Below are 19,994 nucleotides of genomic sequence, written 5' to 3' on the forward strand. Positions count from 1 at the left end.
TCAAGAGCCTGGCCTTCAACAATAATATAAAACAACCTATTTTTTGGCTCCTCACATCATAAATTTGAACTTTCTTGCAGTGCTACCTATTTACTATAAGTCAAGTTCTATTAAACGACGAATATGATACTAATTGCTTGACAAGTATCAATTAAACGAATGACAGCATTGAAACTATGTCTCGAAAGTAAAAGAAAACCTCTTCCGCAAGTGAGACAAGCAAGAAAACAATTACCCCTAGTTGTACAAAAACTCACATTCATGACTCGGAATTATTACCCAACCCTGATTATTCGGGTCATGTGCCCATATTAGCCCTTGAGAACTATGGGATCCCTCCATATTAACAAGTAAGCCATAATGTAAACCCATTTTCCCCCACTTCACTGTTCGCCACCACTAGTCCTCTGCTTCTCCCGCCCTCCGCCAAGTTGAACTACGGCGTCGTTCGCCGAGTCGCCACCGCCATCTTAAGGACCCGGTACACCTCGTCGGGTTTCTGGGCCGCCTGAGTTGCCCACTCATTTTTACTGATTTGAAGATTTTTCCCGAAATAGGGTTTTAGGTTTTAGGGTTTTGGGGGTTATTAGTACCAGAAGATGGGAAGCAGGTCGTCATTGGCAGGCATGGAGGTCCCAATCATCGGCAGCGATTCATTGAAATGGATTGAGATCTCTGCTCCTCCTTCTGACGCCTCCGCTGATGCTGATATTCCTGCTGCTAGCTACTAGTGTCCCTCCTCTTACAGACGATATCGCCTCTTCGGTCGCCATTGGAGACCCTCCTGTACATCTCATATGGTATTCTCTGTCTCTCCCCCTCTCTTTCTCTACCTATTTCGAGTTTGTGCATTTTCCTTTATACATTATTCATTTGTTATGCCTCTCGTAACAGGAGAATTCACAAGGACCATCCTCACGAACTCGAGTTATTCGAGCTCAGTGCTTCCAAAGACTTCCCCAAAGTCGGACTTCGAATCACTTTTCCAGAAGCGCTATCTCCCTTGGTTCGTGTTTGTAAAAGTGAGGTAAGAATTTAGTTTCTTACAGTCTACTTACTGTAGTGTTTCTCTGTGAAAATGAGTCATACATTGTTATGTGTGTTGCAGGTTGATATGGATTTTACTAGCCACCCCTACTTGGTTTATGCATTGACTGTCTCGGGGATGGCTTACCTTTTCAAACTTGGACCCATCTCTACTTATGTATCCCGCTATGTTTTCCGGGAGGACGAGGTTGCCAAGTTTAATATGAACGCCTATGTACCAGTAACAAGTGCTGCAGGAACACCATCTGGGTGCCTTGTCGTTGGGAGGGATGATGGATCCATAGCTTGTTTCCAACTGGGCACACTTGATGCCACTGCTCCTGGTATTATCAAATTCCTCATGCTGTCTGGTTCTTGTGTTGTGTGCCCTTGTAACCATTCAATTGCTTTAAGCATGCTTTCCTTCAGCTTCATCAATCTAGTGGTTTGGACTTGGTGTTAAGCATGCTGCTCTATTGCACCCTATAATTCTAAATTTTTTCTCCCTTTCCCATAGGTTTTGCGCTGGAGCTGCGGGATGAATTGGGAATTGGTCGTTTGTGGGGTTTCATGTCAAGGTATGCTTGTTAATTATACTACCAGAAAAACTTACAAGTAAAAACATTTAGTTTGCATACATATTTGTCTTATTGTTACTTGTTATTATTTAATAAGTTGTTTTAAGTAATTATTGAAGTTATGCTTGTGGATGATCGTTCTGGTCTATGCGAATTGAATCTTAACTTGTTGCCAAAGATGATTAAATTGAATTTCAAATGTTTTGGCTTGGTTGGTGTTGGTACATGGGAGGGTCAACACTTGCGATTACTCCAAAAACGTAGGTTGAGATCGTATTTATGTCCACACCGGTATCCTTTTAATTGGAGGCTGTGGTGATCTTTGATTTAATGTGATTAATGTTTGTTGGGTGGCGCCAGAGGAGTACTTTGCTTTGTTGAGCGAGAATTTTTTTTTTGAGAAGTTATTGAGTAAGAAGTTTAGAGTACCAGGTGGACTAAATTATTATGGGGCTGTCTGGTGCTGGGTATTGTTTGGGCTATATGGTCAGAAAGAAATCAGCAAATTTTTGAAGATGTTAGGGGTTGGAAGTGGAAGAGGTATTAGAAAAGGTCAAGCATTAGGCAACACGTTGGGCTTCTGTATCTTCTAATTTCAGGTTTATATCTTTATCGACCATTATACTAGACTGGAAGGCTGCAGTGTCCGAATTATTCTAGGTTTTTCTCACAGCCGTAACTTTCTGTATTAGTGTTATTTTTCTTCCTGCTCCTGGTGGATTTCTTGTTCACTTTACTGTGCAGCTTTCCTTTTGAAATTAATTTTCTGTTTTTCAAAAAATTGAGTTTTAAATGTTACTGAATGGTTCTAAGCGTAGCATATAGCCTATTTATTTGACATTTATAATGCTTTGTTTGATTAAAACAATATACAAGTATACATGGCTCTGAACTCATTTGCTTCATATGCTGTAAACAAGTTTATACTTCATTCTGTGACTGATGTTGGAGGCATATTTTAGAGATCAAGGTTCTAATATTGTCGGGTGAGAAGAGCTAGGAATCATTTGGTCAGATTAAACAATAAAATGTGAAATGAAATGAAATTGCTTACATATTACCTTGGGGATAAAATGAAATGGGAGCTTTGTCAAATCAGACATCCACATGGCCAGAATCAAAGCTTCCACTTATATATACATAATATTACGATATATTAGCCCCTGGATCTTTTGCACGGTCTTTTGTAACTTAAGTATCCTTCTAATTGTATCATGCCACTAAGCTTTTGTTTGACTTCAAAGCTGGATGCCAAAGGCTGCAGATTATGCAGGTTATTTTCTTTATTTATTTTCATTTCTAATTCTTATACCGACAATTCCCAATCCCAAGTAGCATTTGAGTATTCATTGTGTGGTTATCCCGTGAATTTACCATTGTTGAATGCCAAAATGCGATCATTTTTCTTTTTATTGGTTTATTACTGTTTTTATGTTTGGAATCCTGTAGGTTAAATGAAATAGAAAAGATAATACTATGAGTTAACTTGGTCTGCTCCTCTTTGAATTGGAAGTAGGATCTTTTGTTACAATCTGTGAAATGCTAGTTGTGTTGTTTATTGTAGCATATTCTGATAAATGACTAAAATATTTACTCAAAAACACGAGTAACACTTTAGTGTTCTTTCTTGAACTATAGAGTTTTATGTTGCTATATATATATAATTACTCTTCTATCCCCTGGAAATGTGATTGAGTACATATAGCTGAACATATAATGCAGGGGAAGGATGATAGCAGCTGTGCAAGACTTGGCGATATGTTTCGTTCATGAAAAGCCACTTGTATTTGTGCTTCATTCTGATGGGATGTTACGGGTATGGGATCTTTCATGTCATAGCAGGATCTTTAGTAATAACATGAACAGTTCGACACTGGCAGGCAAGTATTGATTTTCCCCATTCATTTTGTGATTGTTAATACCTACTTGTTTATGTTGTCCATCTACTTTCCATTTGTATATAGGTGCTCTTTTTTTGGGGATAGAAATGCAAAATTTATTAACAGGGAATATTTCTGCTAAATCTAGCATTGCTTGGCATAGATGGAACATTTTTTTGATGAGAATGTTGTTGTTTTATGTATGCACATTATTTATTAGAAGATATACAATAATGTCTCTTTTTTCAAAAGAATTGGTGTATATATGGAAACATAGTTTCTTGTATAACTTTTTGTTCTCTGATTTAGTAGAACATATAATTGTTTCTCCTTAACAAAGAATCTACTTCCAGGAGCTACATTGGAAAGGTTATGGATTGGTCATGTTGACAGTGGTTCAAACATTATTCCTTTGGCAATCTTCTACAGGCAGACTTCGGTATGTAATGCAAAATAAGTGCTATGAATCTGAATTTCTATTGATGGTGAAATTCCATTGTGATATGTCCTCCATTACTGTACTATGTCGTCTTTTTGTACTTACAAATATTTCTATTTATTTTTGCTACTTAAACTGTTTTCTACGTCAGTCCTAGTTAAGGGTAAATTTGTGAAATAAATTATGAACAGGGTAATCTGTTATGTGATTTGAACTTCGAAGTAAAATGTTGGGTTTGAGGAAATGTTTCCCTTTCTCCTCCTTTCTATGCTTATAGGGGGTTTTTTCCCCAAAAAATATAAGAAAGATTTAGGGAAATTGACACTAACTGCAGTTTTAGAAATCTCTATAGTGATACTCTAGATAGGAATAACCTCCATCTAGTCATAAAAAAGTTTCAATCCCAAGACTTGGGCCAGTTATATATGGTATAAGTTCCATGTTATAACAAGTTATAATTTTTCAAAGTCCCGTCTAAAGGAATTTGCCTCCACATAGTATTAATTGCCAATAAGTAAAAAAATTGGAATGTGACAATAAAAATTTCAAATGAAGTAAAATATTTCTCTAATGTTGTATGGGACAATGATTTATTCTTTAGAGTTGATGCCTCGTCTCCGAGCTTTGCGGGCATCAACTGAATTAGTTGAAGATGTAAACATGCTTGGGAAGCTAGAGACAAAGCTAGAGACATTTTGGCTTCAGCACCAAGTCATTGCATAGGATGTACTGTATGTGTTTAACTATCTATAAAACTTACTTAGATGTGTGTTTAACTGTCTATAAAATTTACTTAGAAAGAGAAGCATTATAGAGAATACTAGAACATGTATGCACCAAGGTATTTGAGACTCTTTTCCCAATGTCTTCATCTTGGAAATTGACACGCTCCACTACTAATGTCATACTTTGTATCCATAGTCCATACAACTTTCATTAAGGATAACTAAGTGAAAAATTAAATTATGTAACTACTAGGGCTGGAAAAAATTCCCGAAAATCCCAAACCAAATAAAAAAAATTCCAATGCCAAATAAAAAAAGTGCCAAACCAAAATTCCCAAAGTTTTTGGGATGACATACTGAACCGATCCCGAAATTTTGGTACGAGAATTGGTATTGTCTCCTCGATGTTTCGGTAATCCCATACTGATTTGAAAATAAATATTATATATATTATTATACATTTATATTTATATGTGTGTGTGTATATATATTATACATTTGAATTGTTGCGAACTACTTGTAGCAATATAATTGGTGTGGTCTACAGGTAGTAACCATAGCCCTTTATCGCCAACCTCCCACAAAATGTGTCTATTTCTTCAACACAAAATCAAAAAATTGTATTATTAGTTTCTGAACATATTAGGTTTGTAACTTATTTTTTTGCTTTTGGGTTTGTTACTTATTTTGTTTTGGTTACATGTTAATGTGACTTGGTATGAATGCTTGGTTTTCAATTTGTATGAAATTTGGGAATACCGAACCACCCCGAAATACCAAAAATATTTTGGGAATCCCGAAAATTGGGACTACCGAAATTTTGGTTCGGGATTGGTCTTCAAATTTCCGTCCCAAAAATTTTTGGTTTGGGATTTGGGATCCTATTTTCGGTTTGGGATCCCATACCGAATCACCCCTAGTAACTACACCTCTATTGAGTAACAACCTCATTGTAATATTATTGGTTTGGTCCCAACATTTTGACCATATAGAGGTTTTACTGTATAAGTTAGTAATATTTTCTGTAGCATGACTGGAGGAATCTTCTATATTCAATTAGTGACACAATCCAGAGATTATGTTTATATTGTTTGCTGATATTCTGATTGATTCTTTGGGCCAATCATGAAGGAAATCAGCTCGGAGACGATCTGTGCATATAGCTTTCGTTGTCATTTTGAGGAAAGATTCGTTATAATGCTGGAACCTTCAGCACAAAATATCCAATTGGACGAGGTAAATAATTCTTTTCTTTTCTTTGTTTTGGTCAATTCCACTTCCATACTTTCTTTTGGCTGAAGTTATATTCATTGCACCATATGTGCAATTAATTTGATTTTTTCTTAGGCTGGATGGGTTGATGTCAAACTTACTTCTGACAAGATATGCATACTGACAAATAATGGATTACTGCTTCACAAGTTGTTGACGAATGTCAATACGTAAGTGAATTTGTCCCTGTTAATCTTTAGTGACTCTGTATCAGTCCTTTTCTTACCTAGGGTGGCATTGTATTTCTTTTCCTTTTCATTGGTCTCTCTTGAATGCTTCCCTGTGTGCTAGGGGCCTAGGGCACACCTTTGTATTGTTTGTACATAAATTGTTAGTAGGGAGGAAAAAATGAACTAGGAAGATATTATTTGGCAAATGAGAGAAATCTATTATGAGAGCTGCAATAAACTTAAGTACATTAACTAGTCTGAATTCTTCAACTTAGGGCATCATGATGGTGGCACTTCATGCAAGTGTGAATTGTATGTATATACCTTCTAATATTATATAACCAGTTCTGACTTCTGTTTATGAAATTGGCTTGGTCAGCTGATGCCTTTCTTCATGTACACACTCTGTTTTTCTTTTCAAGACATGATTGTTTGAGCTTTTGCTTTTATTTATTTTTAATGTATACTTTTGTAGGTGAAAGCATGTAGGAATCTGCAGTCCAAACCCATATCTTTTTTTTTTGGTCAACTGTAAATGCTTGTCTTTTCAATGTATGATTGACTTAACCTTAAATCTCCAGGGAAGATGCATGTTCTTACGCTTTGCAGGAGGACTTTGTTGCAGATCAGTTGTTTCAAAGTTCTGACCATTCTTCAGATGACCTTCTTTTGCTGGCGCATTCAATATTGTCATCTTCAAAGGTAGATGTTTGTATCAGTTAAATTTTATTGTTAATAGACAAGGCTTCCCCCCTTCCTATCTCTTCCCAGGATTGTCAGGTTTACTGTCTTACAGCTTGATATTACTAAGAGCTGGAAAATCTTCTCTCAGTGTATAAAATGTAATCAGAAACGTCGTCACAATTTTATTGTGATGAACTCACATGCCACCAGCATGTGCATTTATATATGGATGCCTTTACTTAATAGGTTGTCTCTGTTGTGGACGAAGCTGTGGAGTTGGTGCAGACCGGCAGTAGTAACCACACAGGATTAGAAGAACTGCTCGGATTGAATATCCCTCTTTTTTCTTCTTTTAATCCCAACCAGTGTTTTCATTCTCTTGAGTATTGATGTGCTAAATCTCTCTGTTAGATTTTACGTGTCAAGATTAGTGAGTTATCTTAGAGAGAGATTGAACCTTGAATAAGCTAGCAGATAAAAATGAACTCGGCTGAACGTTTCTATCAAGCTAACAGATTGTGGGTTCACTGGGTCAGGAATGGAAAACATTGGCTGAGATTTGAATTCAATTCCATTGGTTCTAATCATGAGTTAGTAAAGCAGCTCCACAACCTAACACTCTGCAAAAAAAAAAAAAAGCTGCTGTCTACAAACTGTTGAGTAAATATGTATGAGAGCTTCTAATGTAGACATCTGCTTTCAAAGATAGAAGTAAAGAACCAATTGCAGGGCCCGCCAGACAATGTGGTACATTGCCCTGAATGGTCTGAATCAAGCAGAGTCAAATTGTCTAAAACATTTGATATCTTCATCATTTCAGTATTTATGGTAAAAACTGTCATCTATTTATTTTATCACTGTTAGATGACTAAATGGCATAAAATAAAATTGGGTTAAAAAACAAATGGACATTCTCTTTTGAAGATTTGGTTGAGTGGGTGCTGGATTTGGTCTTGAAGCCTTCAGTTTGTTTTATTTACTTAATGTGTTTGCGCGTGTCGAAAAGATCCTTGGATGGGACCTATACATTACACGTTTTGGATCATTGAACTACAATATGAGATTAGCTATATTTCTTAAGAGGATGTCTACTCTCCTTGGGTATGTACTGGCAGATCTTAATTAGCCCAAAGAATTTTTGAAGATGTGGATAAGATATAATAGTTGGGATGAAGGTTTAACCCAGTGTATGATTTGACTTCAAACATTTATACAAAATATTTTTAAACGAATTTATTTTTATTTTTATGTAAGATGCTAATTGTTGCCATGCTGGAAGCTATTTTATGTTAAATATGCTGCTTATGTGTTTTTCTTGGTGCAACTTCTGCAGGAGCATATTGTACCAGTTGTATCTTCGATTTACTTACGCAGGCTGCTTCTTCCTGGGGTTCATCATAACATTGCTTTGCGCTTAACCTTACTGGATTATAATAGGCACTGGAGTGATTCAGATTTCCAGTCTCTAACAGCCGATATGTTGAAGAAGGAAATTCTTTCCCTGATTGAAAATGAGGTATGCCCTGTAGTTTTAATTATTTTTCTCTCACAGACACATACCCATGTGACACCCCGGAGATGCTATTAAACTGATGAACATTGTATATTGTATGTTGTCTAGGGAGTGAATGACAATTCAACATCAATAGTTTGCTGCTGGAAAAATTTCTGTTCTCGCTATTTCCAAAACTGGTGCAAGAGCAATGCACCATATGGTTTGCTTCTTGATTCCTACAGAGGAACTTTTGGTTTGATCAGAACGAACTCAGTATCTCTTTTTCGTTGTTCGGAGGATATTGAGCGGCTTATTGCTGGTATGTCAGCTATTCTAGCTTTATTTGAATAGAGATAGATCCTAAGTTTTCGTTTCTGCTTTCAGACATAATATTTTTTGTTTTACTTGTATAGGTACTTCTGATGATCTTGTCGATCTTGCTGGATTTGAGTTGGATTCATTTGATGATGCTCTTGACTATGAGGTGCTCATTGAAATGCTCAGATGTGTTGTTAATGTCAGCCAACAATTGGGAAAGACAGCTTCTGCTATATTTTATGAATCATTTGTTAGCGCACCGCGAGTTATCTCAGCTGAGGAAATTACTCCTCGCCTGTTGAAGATTTTAGAATCTGGATATAGTTCAACGGTAGCAATGCTTCATATATCAGATCTTGGACCCGATTTTGCATGGGAGAAAACCTTGGCAGATCATAAAAACTTGAGGAAATTTTCTATTGACATGCTGTTGTCTCTTCACGCCTTGTACGAGAAATCTGGCACATGGAGTCGTATTTTAAATGTGATTGAGAAGTATCTAAAATTCCTCATACCTCGGAAAATGATGCCAAAATTTGATGCTGAAATGTCCTTGGATATCAATGCTTCCATCTTGGTCCAGGCTACTTCTCAAGTTGCAAAGGTTATGTTTGAGTCTGCCCTCGACATTCTTCTGTTTCTAAGCTATCTAGTGAGCATTAGTGCGCAGGTCAGTTTCTTTTCATTTTATTTATTTTACTTTGTTTTTGTTTTTCAATTCTGTTTAGCAAGACCTACTACATGTAAAGATATATTTTTTTTATATTTTTTATAATTCTTTTATTAAGAAACAAGTATTTTCGTTATTTATTTGTATGTTTATGTTGGTGTTCCCTGTTTGCATGTCGCATGGTTGTATGCTTTATTGTGATTGTTTTTAAAGCCAGATTTTATTGCATTGCAAAAGTAATATCACATAGCACTAGCAGTAGCAAAGAAGTCTAGTTTTATAGATTCATCAAGAAAGCTTAAGACAACCAGACAACAAAAAAAGAACAGAGGGTCGAGCAAACCAAACCGTTACTTATTAGAGGTAAGCAGATATGTTGCTAGACTGCGAATCTGGACCATTGACTAGGCTGATTCTCACTGGCCAACACACTCGAAAGAGAGAATTACCCCAACTTTACATATTTAATCCTGAAAAACGTTAGTATAAGTCCTCAGCTTGTTTCTTTGCAAAAGAACCCCAAAACTAATTTGTCATCAAAATAAATGTTTAATTCTTGCCATTAACTCATGTTTTATACAAAATCAAGTCCAAAATATATGAGGGAGTTGCTTGTTTCCTAATTCAAGACACGCCAAGCTGGCTCTATACTGTTGAGTGGATTCCACTGCTATGTAATCTTAAATGCATGTAATCAGATTTTTGTTTCTTCTGCAGGAAAATAAGGGTGAGTATTTGATTTCTTTCTTGAAGCATAAAAAAAGTACAGGACTTTATATTAATATGATACAAATACAATACGCAACTCAACTAAATTACCCATTGTCTTCATTAAAGAAACAACGACTAAATATAAAAATTGGAATTGGATTCATTTTTCTCTCTCTTAGAAACCCTTCACGAGATCTTTCTGCGATCAAGCTATACTAAAAAATTGTGCATGCATACTTTACATTGCATCTTTAATTTATTCACGACCTTGATCATTAAGTCTACTGCAGTGCTCACTTTGTCAAGTTAAGCAGTATATTTACTTTAATAGCATTTCGTTTTTAGTCTCTCATTTTTTACAACTCCTTATTCCATGGTAAGGGTATCATTTTCCTGTAAAATTTGATCAATTGACGTGTTAAAATTTCTTTGGGTTTTGCATGCAGATTCATATGCTTCATGATGATGTATCCAAAATTCAATTTGACTTGATTCCAATGATTCAAGAAATCATTTTTGAGTGGCTTCTTATCCATTTCTTTGCCACCACACCGTCTGAATCAGCTGCAATTGAGGATTTCAGCTCTCAGCTTTCATTGTTACAAATTGGTAGGGTCATGCTTCTTAATGTGTCCTTAATTTTCTAATTTTGCTGATTTAGTATTGTTCTGATGATCATCCCTGTCCATGGTTCAGATAGCAACATGAGAAGAAGAACATGGAATGAGAAGCTTGGGAAGTGTGAGTTCACTCTGGCTTTTGTATTCTTACCAAGTATTCAAACTTCCTCCAGAGACCAGAGTCGTGATTCCTCGAGAGACATACCAGATGTGAATGACATTATTATTTCAATGCGGGACTTTGCTAGCTGGATCATCTGGGGCCACACAGGGGAATCCTTTACCTTCCTCAGCCGTGCAACAGATCTTGCTTTGATCCTGCTAAGGCATGGGCAATACGATGCCGTCGAGGTTATTGCTCTACTTAGAGTTTCCCACTAGCTATTTAACTTTTCTTCTTTGAGAATACTTTTGTTTAACCATGTACTTGACATCATTGTTTTTTTTTTATTTTTCTGTAATCTTTAAAGTGCCTACTCACAATTGTGGAGGCACATTTACAAAAGGAGAAGACATCTCATAGTATCCAGGATACAGAGGGAGGATGGTGCATACTTCATCATCTTTTAGGGTGCTGCTTCCTTGCTCAGGCACACCGTGGGTTGCATGGATTGCCGAAAGAGAGGAAAGTCACTGAAGCTGTTCGTTGTTTCTTCAGGTATTCTATGTTTTATAAATTTTTGACTGTCACCTTCCGTGTACAGGTAACTCTAGAAGGGTATTCTATGTGCATTCTTTTGGATAATGTTTTCATTTGCACTTAAAACTAGCTCATTGATTTTCTTAATAAAGACTTATAGTTTAATTTTTCTATACAGAGCTTCATCTGGAAAAGGGTCATCCGAGGCTTTACAGGGTTTGCCTCAGGAAGCGGGGTTGCCAAACCTTGGTTTCAGTGAGTTTACTAAACTTTTATATATTAAATAGTTAATTATTCTTTTGTTTTGCCCTTTTTATTAACTCTTTCATTTACCTTTCTCTTTAGCTGGTAGCTTATCAGCTTCAGCATGGAGACTTCATTACTATCAGTGGGCTATGCAGATATTTGAGCAATATAATATTAGCGAAGGTGCTTGTCAGTTTGCTCTCGCCGCGCTTGAGCAAGTTGAGGAAGCTTTTAGCGTAGAAGATGAGCTGCATGGACAAGACCTAGCCAATGAATCAGTAGATACTATCAAAGGACGACTTTGGGCAAATGTCTTCAAGTTTACTTTAGATCTTAATCTCTATTATGATGCATATTGTTCAATAATTTCAAACCCAGATGAGGAGAGCAAGTACATCTGCTTGAGGCGTCTGATAATTGTTCTTTATGACCGTGGTGCCATAAAGGTTTTTATTCGAACTTCTAACTAACTTTTGTTTACTTGTGACTTTCTTTTCCAGTTTTTGTTTTTACTAATTTGCAATATATTACCCATACAGAAATTCTCTGTGCAGGATGTTCGTTCTTGAATATAGAACGGGCGCATCATTAATATTGTCGATAATGGTTCAATACTATGTCAATCTGTTCTGATGGCTACAATGATTTCTACTCATTCTGTGCTTTGTCATATTTTTTTTTTTTCAGCAAAATATTTGAATATTTTGTTTCTGTGTGGTATGGAACTTGTTTTTCAAATTTTCAGTGCGAGCTTGTACCAGTTAGGCTTATTCTCTGATGAGATCTTTCTTATTACTAAACTCTCCTGCGTTGTCATTTGTTGCAGATTCTTTGTGGTGGTCAGCTACCATTTATTGGTCTTACAGAAAAGGTAGAGCACGAGCTTGCCAGGAAGGTATTGTCAAATCTAGAGCCAATTTGGTACTGTATTTCGAATTATTAATGTCGGTTCTTGCATTTTTTATGTCCTGGTGACTTTTTTGCTATCTTCAATATGCAGGCAGATTGTTCAGATATTTTAGCAAAGCCAAACTTATACAAGTTGCTTTATGCATTTGAAATGCATCGACATAACTGGAGAAAAGCAGCAAGCTACATGTACCTATATTCTGCTCGTTTGAGAACGGAAACAGCTCTGAAAGATTACCAGCACACAGTCATTGGCACTAAAGGAAATTCTGAATGGGCTCTCTTCTGCTATCAATGCACTTCATCTTGTTCATCCTGCCTATGCTTGGATTGATCCACTACTTGAGATAAATTCTCTTCACAACGAGCACTATCCGAGTAAAAAGGCCAAAATTGCAATAGATGAACAGAGTAAATAATGCAACGACCAGTTTTCATTGTCTCTATATCTTTAATTTCTTACGAGTCTTTACTACCATATGTATCTGATAAATTAAGTACCCATGATTTTAGCTGCTACATACCTATGAGCAAAAAATTCTTGCGAACCAACAATTTGATCATAATTCAATGGCTGATTTGATATCCTATCAAGTACTTTCCTGGATGGATTTTTTGTTCACCAGTCAGAGATCATGAATGTATACATACAAAAACATAGATATGTACCTCATATACAGCAATCTAATCTATCTTGGTTCGCATTTGCATTGTGTACCGTTCTGTTTTGAAGCAGTTAACAGGTTTACTTTTTATTGTAGGTGCCAGCAACAATGCTTATCCTGAAACATGGAAATCTTATGTCGGTATAGAGAAGATGGAGGACGAGTATGTGCTTACTTCTGCAGAATATTTGCTTTCATTGGCACATCTCAAACCTACATCTAGTGGTAAAGTTCTGTTTTAGCTTAATTTCTTATTTACAAGATTCCCCATAAATAAACCTTGGTTACCAATCCTTAACATTATTCCACCTTTTTGTGTGATGCTCCCATGGATTATACTAGTTAACCATTTAATCTGTTGGAATATGTGCAAATAAGGGAAAAAGTTAGCTATCTCAGTCAGCAATGTACTAATTATTTACCTCAAGGTTTTGTATTTCAAACTTGCACAATTCACATCTAACTTATGGTAAAGGAAATCTAGCCAGAATTGTCAGTTATATTGATATTTTAATCTTTTAAATCAAAACTGAATTCTAATGTGCATGGAAATATTATTTTGTATAATTATGTGTATACATTTAATAGGTTATGTCTCTTAAATGAAAAATCTGGAATGAAGTGCTAGCATACACCAACCTTTGAACTTTCTGTTACAATGGTCAAGTCGTTGCAGCCACCAGAAAAGAATTTATTATTCTTAAATCTCTTTATATTGTCAGTAGTGATCACAGTTCTATTCATGACACTTTTAGAAGCAATCATGAATATTCTTTTCTTTGCCATTTGTTAGTTGCCAAATTCCAAAATTTCATTCTTGTTTCCAAAAGTTCCCTGCAACATTTTTTTCTTGAATGTTGTAACTTATCACCTTTAAACACTTCTCACAAACCCTACAATGTATGTTAAGCATTTTTTGTTGAGAGAGCCAATGTATCCCACTATATCCATGCTGCTGCATGTTACATCTCATAGCTGGTTTGGAAGAAATTGTTTGCTTTTGTTTCTGCTCTTTGCTTTTTCCCTTTTCTTTTTCTTGTTTATTAATTGTTGACACATCCATGATTTCCTTCAGGAACCCAGAAAACACCACTAGAGGTTGTTGATCTCCTGATCCAGGCGAATTTATATGATATAGCATTTACAGTCCTTTTAAGATTCTTCAAAGGTTCAGAGTTAAAGAGGTATAGGTCTATATTATAATATTATCAACTTATTTTTCCTTTGTAATGCATAAAACCTGGAGTTTTCTTTTCTTCAGGGGATTGGAAAGAGTTTTCTCTGCCATGTCAGTGAAATGCTGTTCACATAGAGTTGATTCTTCATGGGTTGGGTAAGATAAATATTTTCCTCATATTCGTTTGGCTTAAATACAAAGTGTACAATCCTTATGTTGTACTAATTTATTTTTAACTGAATCTAAATGATGTGATGCATAACTTTCAGGGATGATCACAGAGCACATGGTCTTCTGTTGACTTCATCAAGGGATGAAGTGGTTGCTCATGGTTCACCTGATGTGGGTTCTACAAAACAACAATCCAAGGGAATCAATCAATGGGGAACTCTTGAGCTTTATCTTGTATGTATCTTCGGCGTCTTCAATCTTTTTAAGCTTCTTCTTAACCCTCAACTTTCTTTTATCAAATATTAGAAGGAAACTTTTATGAATGATAAGAAGGATTAGGTTCTAATTTCACATTATTGAAAAAGAAAACAATAAGTATGGTCTATATTTGCTCTTAGACAGCGCTGGCTATTTCTCTTAGAATGCCGTGATCGACTACATATAAAGATTGTAATGGTGTATTTCCAATTAGAAGGAACAAGAAAGAAAATGATTGAACGTGCACTTAATTAAGTTTTATGTGGCTGAGGTAGCGTGCACCTGCATTACTTACATATTAGTTCTATTTTCTCTCAGAAGGTATCACTGACATCTATATGATATTTTTTAATATTGATTTTACATTTTGAGTTCACAAGTACTTTGACTTGAATTACTTGTCTTTTTATTTTGAAGATGAATCACAAATTATTTTTAGAAGAAATACCTGCACAAATGGTGGGGATGGACCACACCACACTACCTGAAATATCTGCTAAACTATAAAATAAAAAAATACAAAGAAAGCTCTTAAATATCCAGAAAGACTTTCAATCTGTATAAATATCGAAAAAGGATCTTAAATTACTTGTCATGTGATTTGAAGTTAAAAACCGGATTTGATAGGCGTAGGGGTGGTGTTTTTATCCTCTGTTTGAATTTAAAATTTGGACTTGATAGGCGGGTTGACTCTGGTATGGGTGGCTATTAATATCTTTTGGTTTACAATCTTTTGTTAAATGGGAGCTTTACCTGAAGATTTAAATACTATGAACTTATTTTCAAAGGTTGTATTTATTATGGATATCTCAAAGCATCAAGTGTCTATTTATGTTCATAATCCTATACTCAAATTCTACGTGGCTGTATATTGTAACTGAGCCCTTCGGGTTAGCCCCATGTGGTCAGTGCGGGTGGAAATGGGTTAGGATTCGGCCAGGTCAATAGAAGAATGTTTAAGCATTTTCATCTTATCTTTCCCCTTCTGATCTCTAGTGTGTTTAGGGATCCAGCTTCCTAAATTAAAAGTTTTCACTTCCTATATTCTAATAGTTCTGTCATATAATTCTGTTTATTGTCTTTTAGGTTTACCAAATTTTCATTAATGCTTTTTATTCTCTTCCTATTTTATCAACATAATTGTAGCTGAGGCGCCTTTACTGGTGCTTCTACCCTTTTTTCGAAGTCAAATATGTCCATAAAATATGGTTAATGAGTTAGGAAAATTGTATACTCGTATCCAGAGGCGGATCCACAGAGGGACTTGGGAGGTCCCAGAACCCCTCGGTGATCCTAAAATGCTGTTAGAAATTTTCCGGGGGACCCCTTGACGAGAACACGAGGTCTGTGCTGCAGGTTGCAGCTTGCAACGGAGAAGAAGATACCGGGGCTGCAGGGGAGAAGAAAGAAAACATGGTTTTTAAAAAAGTTGGTCCAAAACGCAGTGTTTTGGCCAATTTGTTTAACTCTTTTTTTTTTTTTTTTTTTTTTTGTTAAAAACTAATGAGACAAACGGTGCCGTTTGTCAATTGTCCCTGATTCCATATGCCTAGCCCCACATGGGCCATCTTTCCCAAGAGTCCCTTTCCTTTCCCCGTTCTGTTCCTCTGCTTTTCCCCCTAATCCCCATCTTTCTTATATTCACCCAAAACCCTAAATTTCTAATCCCACCCAATCCCATATTATAATTACATTACTTCAATATCATACCTCCACTTGTTTCAATTCTCCAAGCCACCACTATAAGTTTTTTGGTATTCTAATCTAATCTCAATTAAATTATATTAGATATTGGTGGAGATTTTTAGTCTATTATTGATATGATTGTTGATATGTTTTATGTTTGTATACTCATTTTATAATTGAAATTTAGATGGAATTTTTGTTTATTGGTTGATTGGTATTTGTTTTGTGTTTTTGGTTAAATGTGTAGTTTAGAAATAAGAAATATGGAATGATTTTTCAAGCCAAAGCCAATAGCACCATTTACTTGTTTGGGTAGTTCGAGCTCAAGAAAAAATGAGTGTGACATTGATTTTAATAATCTTGAGAGAGACCCGGGAAAAAGAATTCGAACAAAGTACTATCCTTCTAATATTCAAGATGAGGTCCGAAGAGCATATTTGCAAATGGGACCTTGTAGGCCTACAAAGTATGAGTTTCCATACTTTGCAAATGGGACCTTGTTGGCTTTGGTTTTACTGGTTGCAACTGCTTCAGTGGAGAGGGCATTTTCCGCTATGAATATCATTAAGGGTCCACTTCGCAACAAAATGGGAGATCAATGGTTGAGTGAGAGCTTAGTTGTTTACATTGAGAAATACGTTTTTTCATGTATTGGTAATGAAGCTATCATGGAACATTTTCAGACTATGAAACCTTGTCGTGGACGTTTGAATTAGGATTTTATAGCTTGTAATGTTGTTTTGCACATGATTTTTGAATGAAATGTATTATATTTAACTTTTCAATGTTATTTTTATTTATAAATTTTTTGACCTTTATTATTGGGACCCCCTGAGTTTAAAATCCTGGATCCACCACTGCTCGTATTGTTTATAATGAGTTTAGTTCATTCTCCACCTTTCCCCATCCTTTTGTCTCTTTGCTTTGTTTAAGCATTTTTCATCTTATCTTTCCCTTTTGATGTATTTAAAAAATGCAGGACAAATATAAAGTGTTCCATGCCCGTTTACCAGTAATTGTTGCTGAAACTCTTCTCCGTACGGATCCTCAAATCGAATTGCCTCTTTGGCTGGTAAAGATGTTCAAGGTAACTCTCTAGGTGGTTTTGTAAATAAAAGAGGATGCCACAGTGTACAAAAATTTATATTCCTCTCTCTCTCTCTCAAACATGATACCCTTGTGACCGACTTGTGTTTTGATAGGATGGAAGAAAGGAAAAGACTTGGGGGATGACAGGCCAAGAATCAAATCCAGCATTATTATTCCAACTATATGTTGATTATGGTCGATACAGAGAAGCTACAAATCTTTTGCTCGAGTATATAGGATCCTTTGCATCAATGGTAAAGTACAGCTTGTTCTTTTCTATCTTGAGCTTCTGCATTCCTGCTTTTGCCCATGATATTAACCTCACATTTTAAAAATTGATGCCATTATTTGATTTCTATGCTGAAGCTTGGTTTATTTGTGGTTTGAGGTTCTTTGTATGAGCTTATGATGGTGGTGGTGTGGGTGAAGAGGGAGGAGGGGATGGGATTGGAGTGATGGCAGCCATTGAATTAGGGGAATTCGTGGGGCTTCATAGTGGGGTAGAAATGGAATAGATAGTCATTGATGAGGTAGTGGGGGGACTTTTTTTCTCCAAAAATCGGTTATTGCTAGTTTTTTCATGGGATATATAAATCTCTGGGGAAGGCAAAAATTATGGTGGTAACAAGTCCCATTTATACTCTCCTGACTAGCATTCCTCTTTTTTGTAACACCCCTATCATATTACTCTGTATAACACTCCTCCATCAAAATATAAGTGGTTCTTGTGCGTAATACCTGAGTTTTTGAAACATTAGAATGATATATGTATAGAGAAGTTAAAGAAAAGAAGAGATTAAATTGTTTGGATGTTGTGCTGATTGTAAAGTACCTTAGATTCTCGATAGGACAAAAACTAAATCGAAAGTAGTGTGTTGATTGCATGTCTTTAGTATGGTAGGTACAGCATCTGATTTCATATTGATTTCTGCTGGTTGTATAACTTAAGATGTTCTTATTCTACAGAGACCGGCTGACATAGTCAAGCGTAAAAGACCATTTGCAGTCTGGTTTCCATACACAGCAGTTCAGCGTCTGTGGTGCCAACTTGAGGAATTGATCAGTTCAGGCCACATGGTAGATCAATGTAACAAGCTCAAGAATTTGTTAAGTGGAGCTTTGCTGAGCCATCTTGAACTGGTACGCCATATTTTCAATCTACAGCTACTAATGGGGATGAACTCTTAACCTTTACCAATGTGGTTCCTCTGTCGTTTTCAGGTAAAAGTAGACTCAGAAGATGTGCTTTCTGCTTTTAGTTGAGAGAGTTCGTTTAGCTAACAAGATGGGCACTCTTTGAATTCAACCTTGAAGTTGAGCATCAGCTGCATTGTAGATATGCATGAGTTCTTACGAGGCAATGCTATCAAGTTACAATGGCAAATTGGTATCGACGGGAGCGTCTGTATACTATAGCTAGCATCTGTACTTTCAGTCCAAAAATTCGATCGCCTGTGTAGTTCTCAAGACAACTGGAAAATAGTGGGTGACATTTTCTGCTCCCCTTTCTTGTATTGTATAGATACAAAACATGATCAAACTTTCAAAGCGGATATTAATTTCATCTGGGGAAATGTATTGCCCTTCAAAAACCTGATCTTGTTCGGACGAAATTACACACAAAAAAACATAAATCATGGATGTGCATTATACCCATAACTTTTTGAGATACACAAACATATTACTACAGAAATGGAGCTTTATTGTTACAACCAGAACACTACTTAAAAAGAGCGATTCCAAGCCAACAAAGCTCATCGATTTGCTATGGTCGGAAAAAACGTCTATAATACACACATTGTTTTCACGATTCTAGTCTGTTACCTTTGCATTATAAAGGAGCAACCATTCAGTTGCGCCAAAGGTTGCCCTCACCCCTGACACTACTTAAAAAAGAAGAAAAAAAAAAAAAGAAAAGAAAAAAAAAAAGCTGTCTTTCGACCCCAACACTATTTACTACTTGTGAAGGGATTGCAGCGCCAAAGCAGACGAAAAAAGAAAAGGAAAAAAAAGTCTTTCTCAAAGAAAACAACGAACCTGAAGAGGGCAGAAAGTGGGTAAAACTTGTTTTTCCCCTGTTTCTCCGGAATGAACTCTCACTGAGCTCCTCAGTCCTCACAAATAAAAGAGCCTATTAGATTAGGAGAAAGCTTTAGCTGATCATCTTTTTCACTCTATGTTTCTGTGTCTTTTTTTTTTTTTTTTCCAATATTTCCACAAATTTTCTGCTCAAAGAGTACTCGTTTTTGTCATTCGCGTTGGAAAACATTAATATTTAGGACGTTTTATTGTTTGGGTTTTAGGTTCAGTCGTTAGAATTAAGTTTTCGTTTTTATTTTTTATTTTTTTAGGTTAGGGTTTAGTTGATTATAAATAGGATACTTGTTATTTACTTGAAAATAATTCAATCAAGATGTAGTCTTCAGTTTGTAGCCATCGGTATTTTTGTTTCTTGTTTTCCCTGTTTATATAATACAATTATTGTCTAAACATGAAATTTCGGTACAGTACGGTAATACTGTTGGTATTAGTTTTGAAAACCACTATCATACCTATTATGTTTAG

General features: G+C 35.9%; 1 protein-coding gene across 1 annotated transcript; it reads left to right on the top strand.

The window, feature by feature from the left end:
- Positions 1–488: 488 nt before the first annotated feature.
- Positions 489–19,021, top strand: LOC103951121 (nuclear pore complex protein NUP160). The gene is given in 29 exon segments (XM_048580764.1): positions 489–725; positions 727–800; positions 895–1,027; positions 1,109–1,370; positions 1,544–1,604; positions 3,327–3,484; positions 3,838–3,923; positions 5,780–5,884; positions 5,996–6,090; positions 6,672–6,792; positions 8,108–8,290; positions 8,396–8,588; positions 8,683–9,257; positions 10,415–10,577; positions 10,665–10,939; positions 11,059–11,246; positions 11,407–11,483; positions 11,574–11,920; positions 12,301–12,369; positions 12,475–12,627; positions 12,629–12,794; positions 13,145–13,273; positions 14,124–14,232; positions 14,310–14,381; positions 14,495–14,630; positions 17,320–17,427; positions 17,543–17,683; positions 18,396–18,569; positions 18,651–19,021. Coding segments are annotated over 29 exon segments (4,521 nt in total). The 5' UTR covers positions 489–599; the 3' UTR covers positions 18,693–19,021.
- The last annotated feature ends 973 nt before the right edge of the window (positions 19,022–19,994 follow it).

This window comes from the organism of the source record quoted next, unplaced genomic scaffold (genome assembly GCF_019419815.1).
Source record: "Pyrus x bretschneideri cultivar Hongxiangsu unplaced genomic scaffold, Pyrus_bretschneideri_v1 Contig16, whole genome shotgun sequence".
NCBI lineage: Eukaryota > Viridiplantae > Streptophyta > Magnoliopsida > Rosales > Rosaceae > Pyrus > Pyrus x bretschneideri.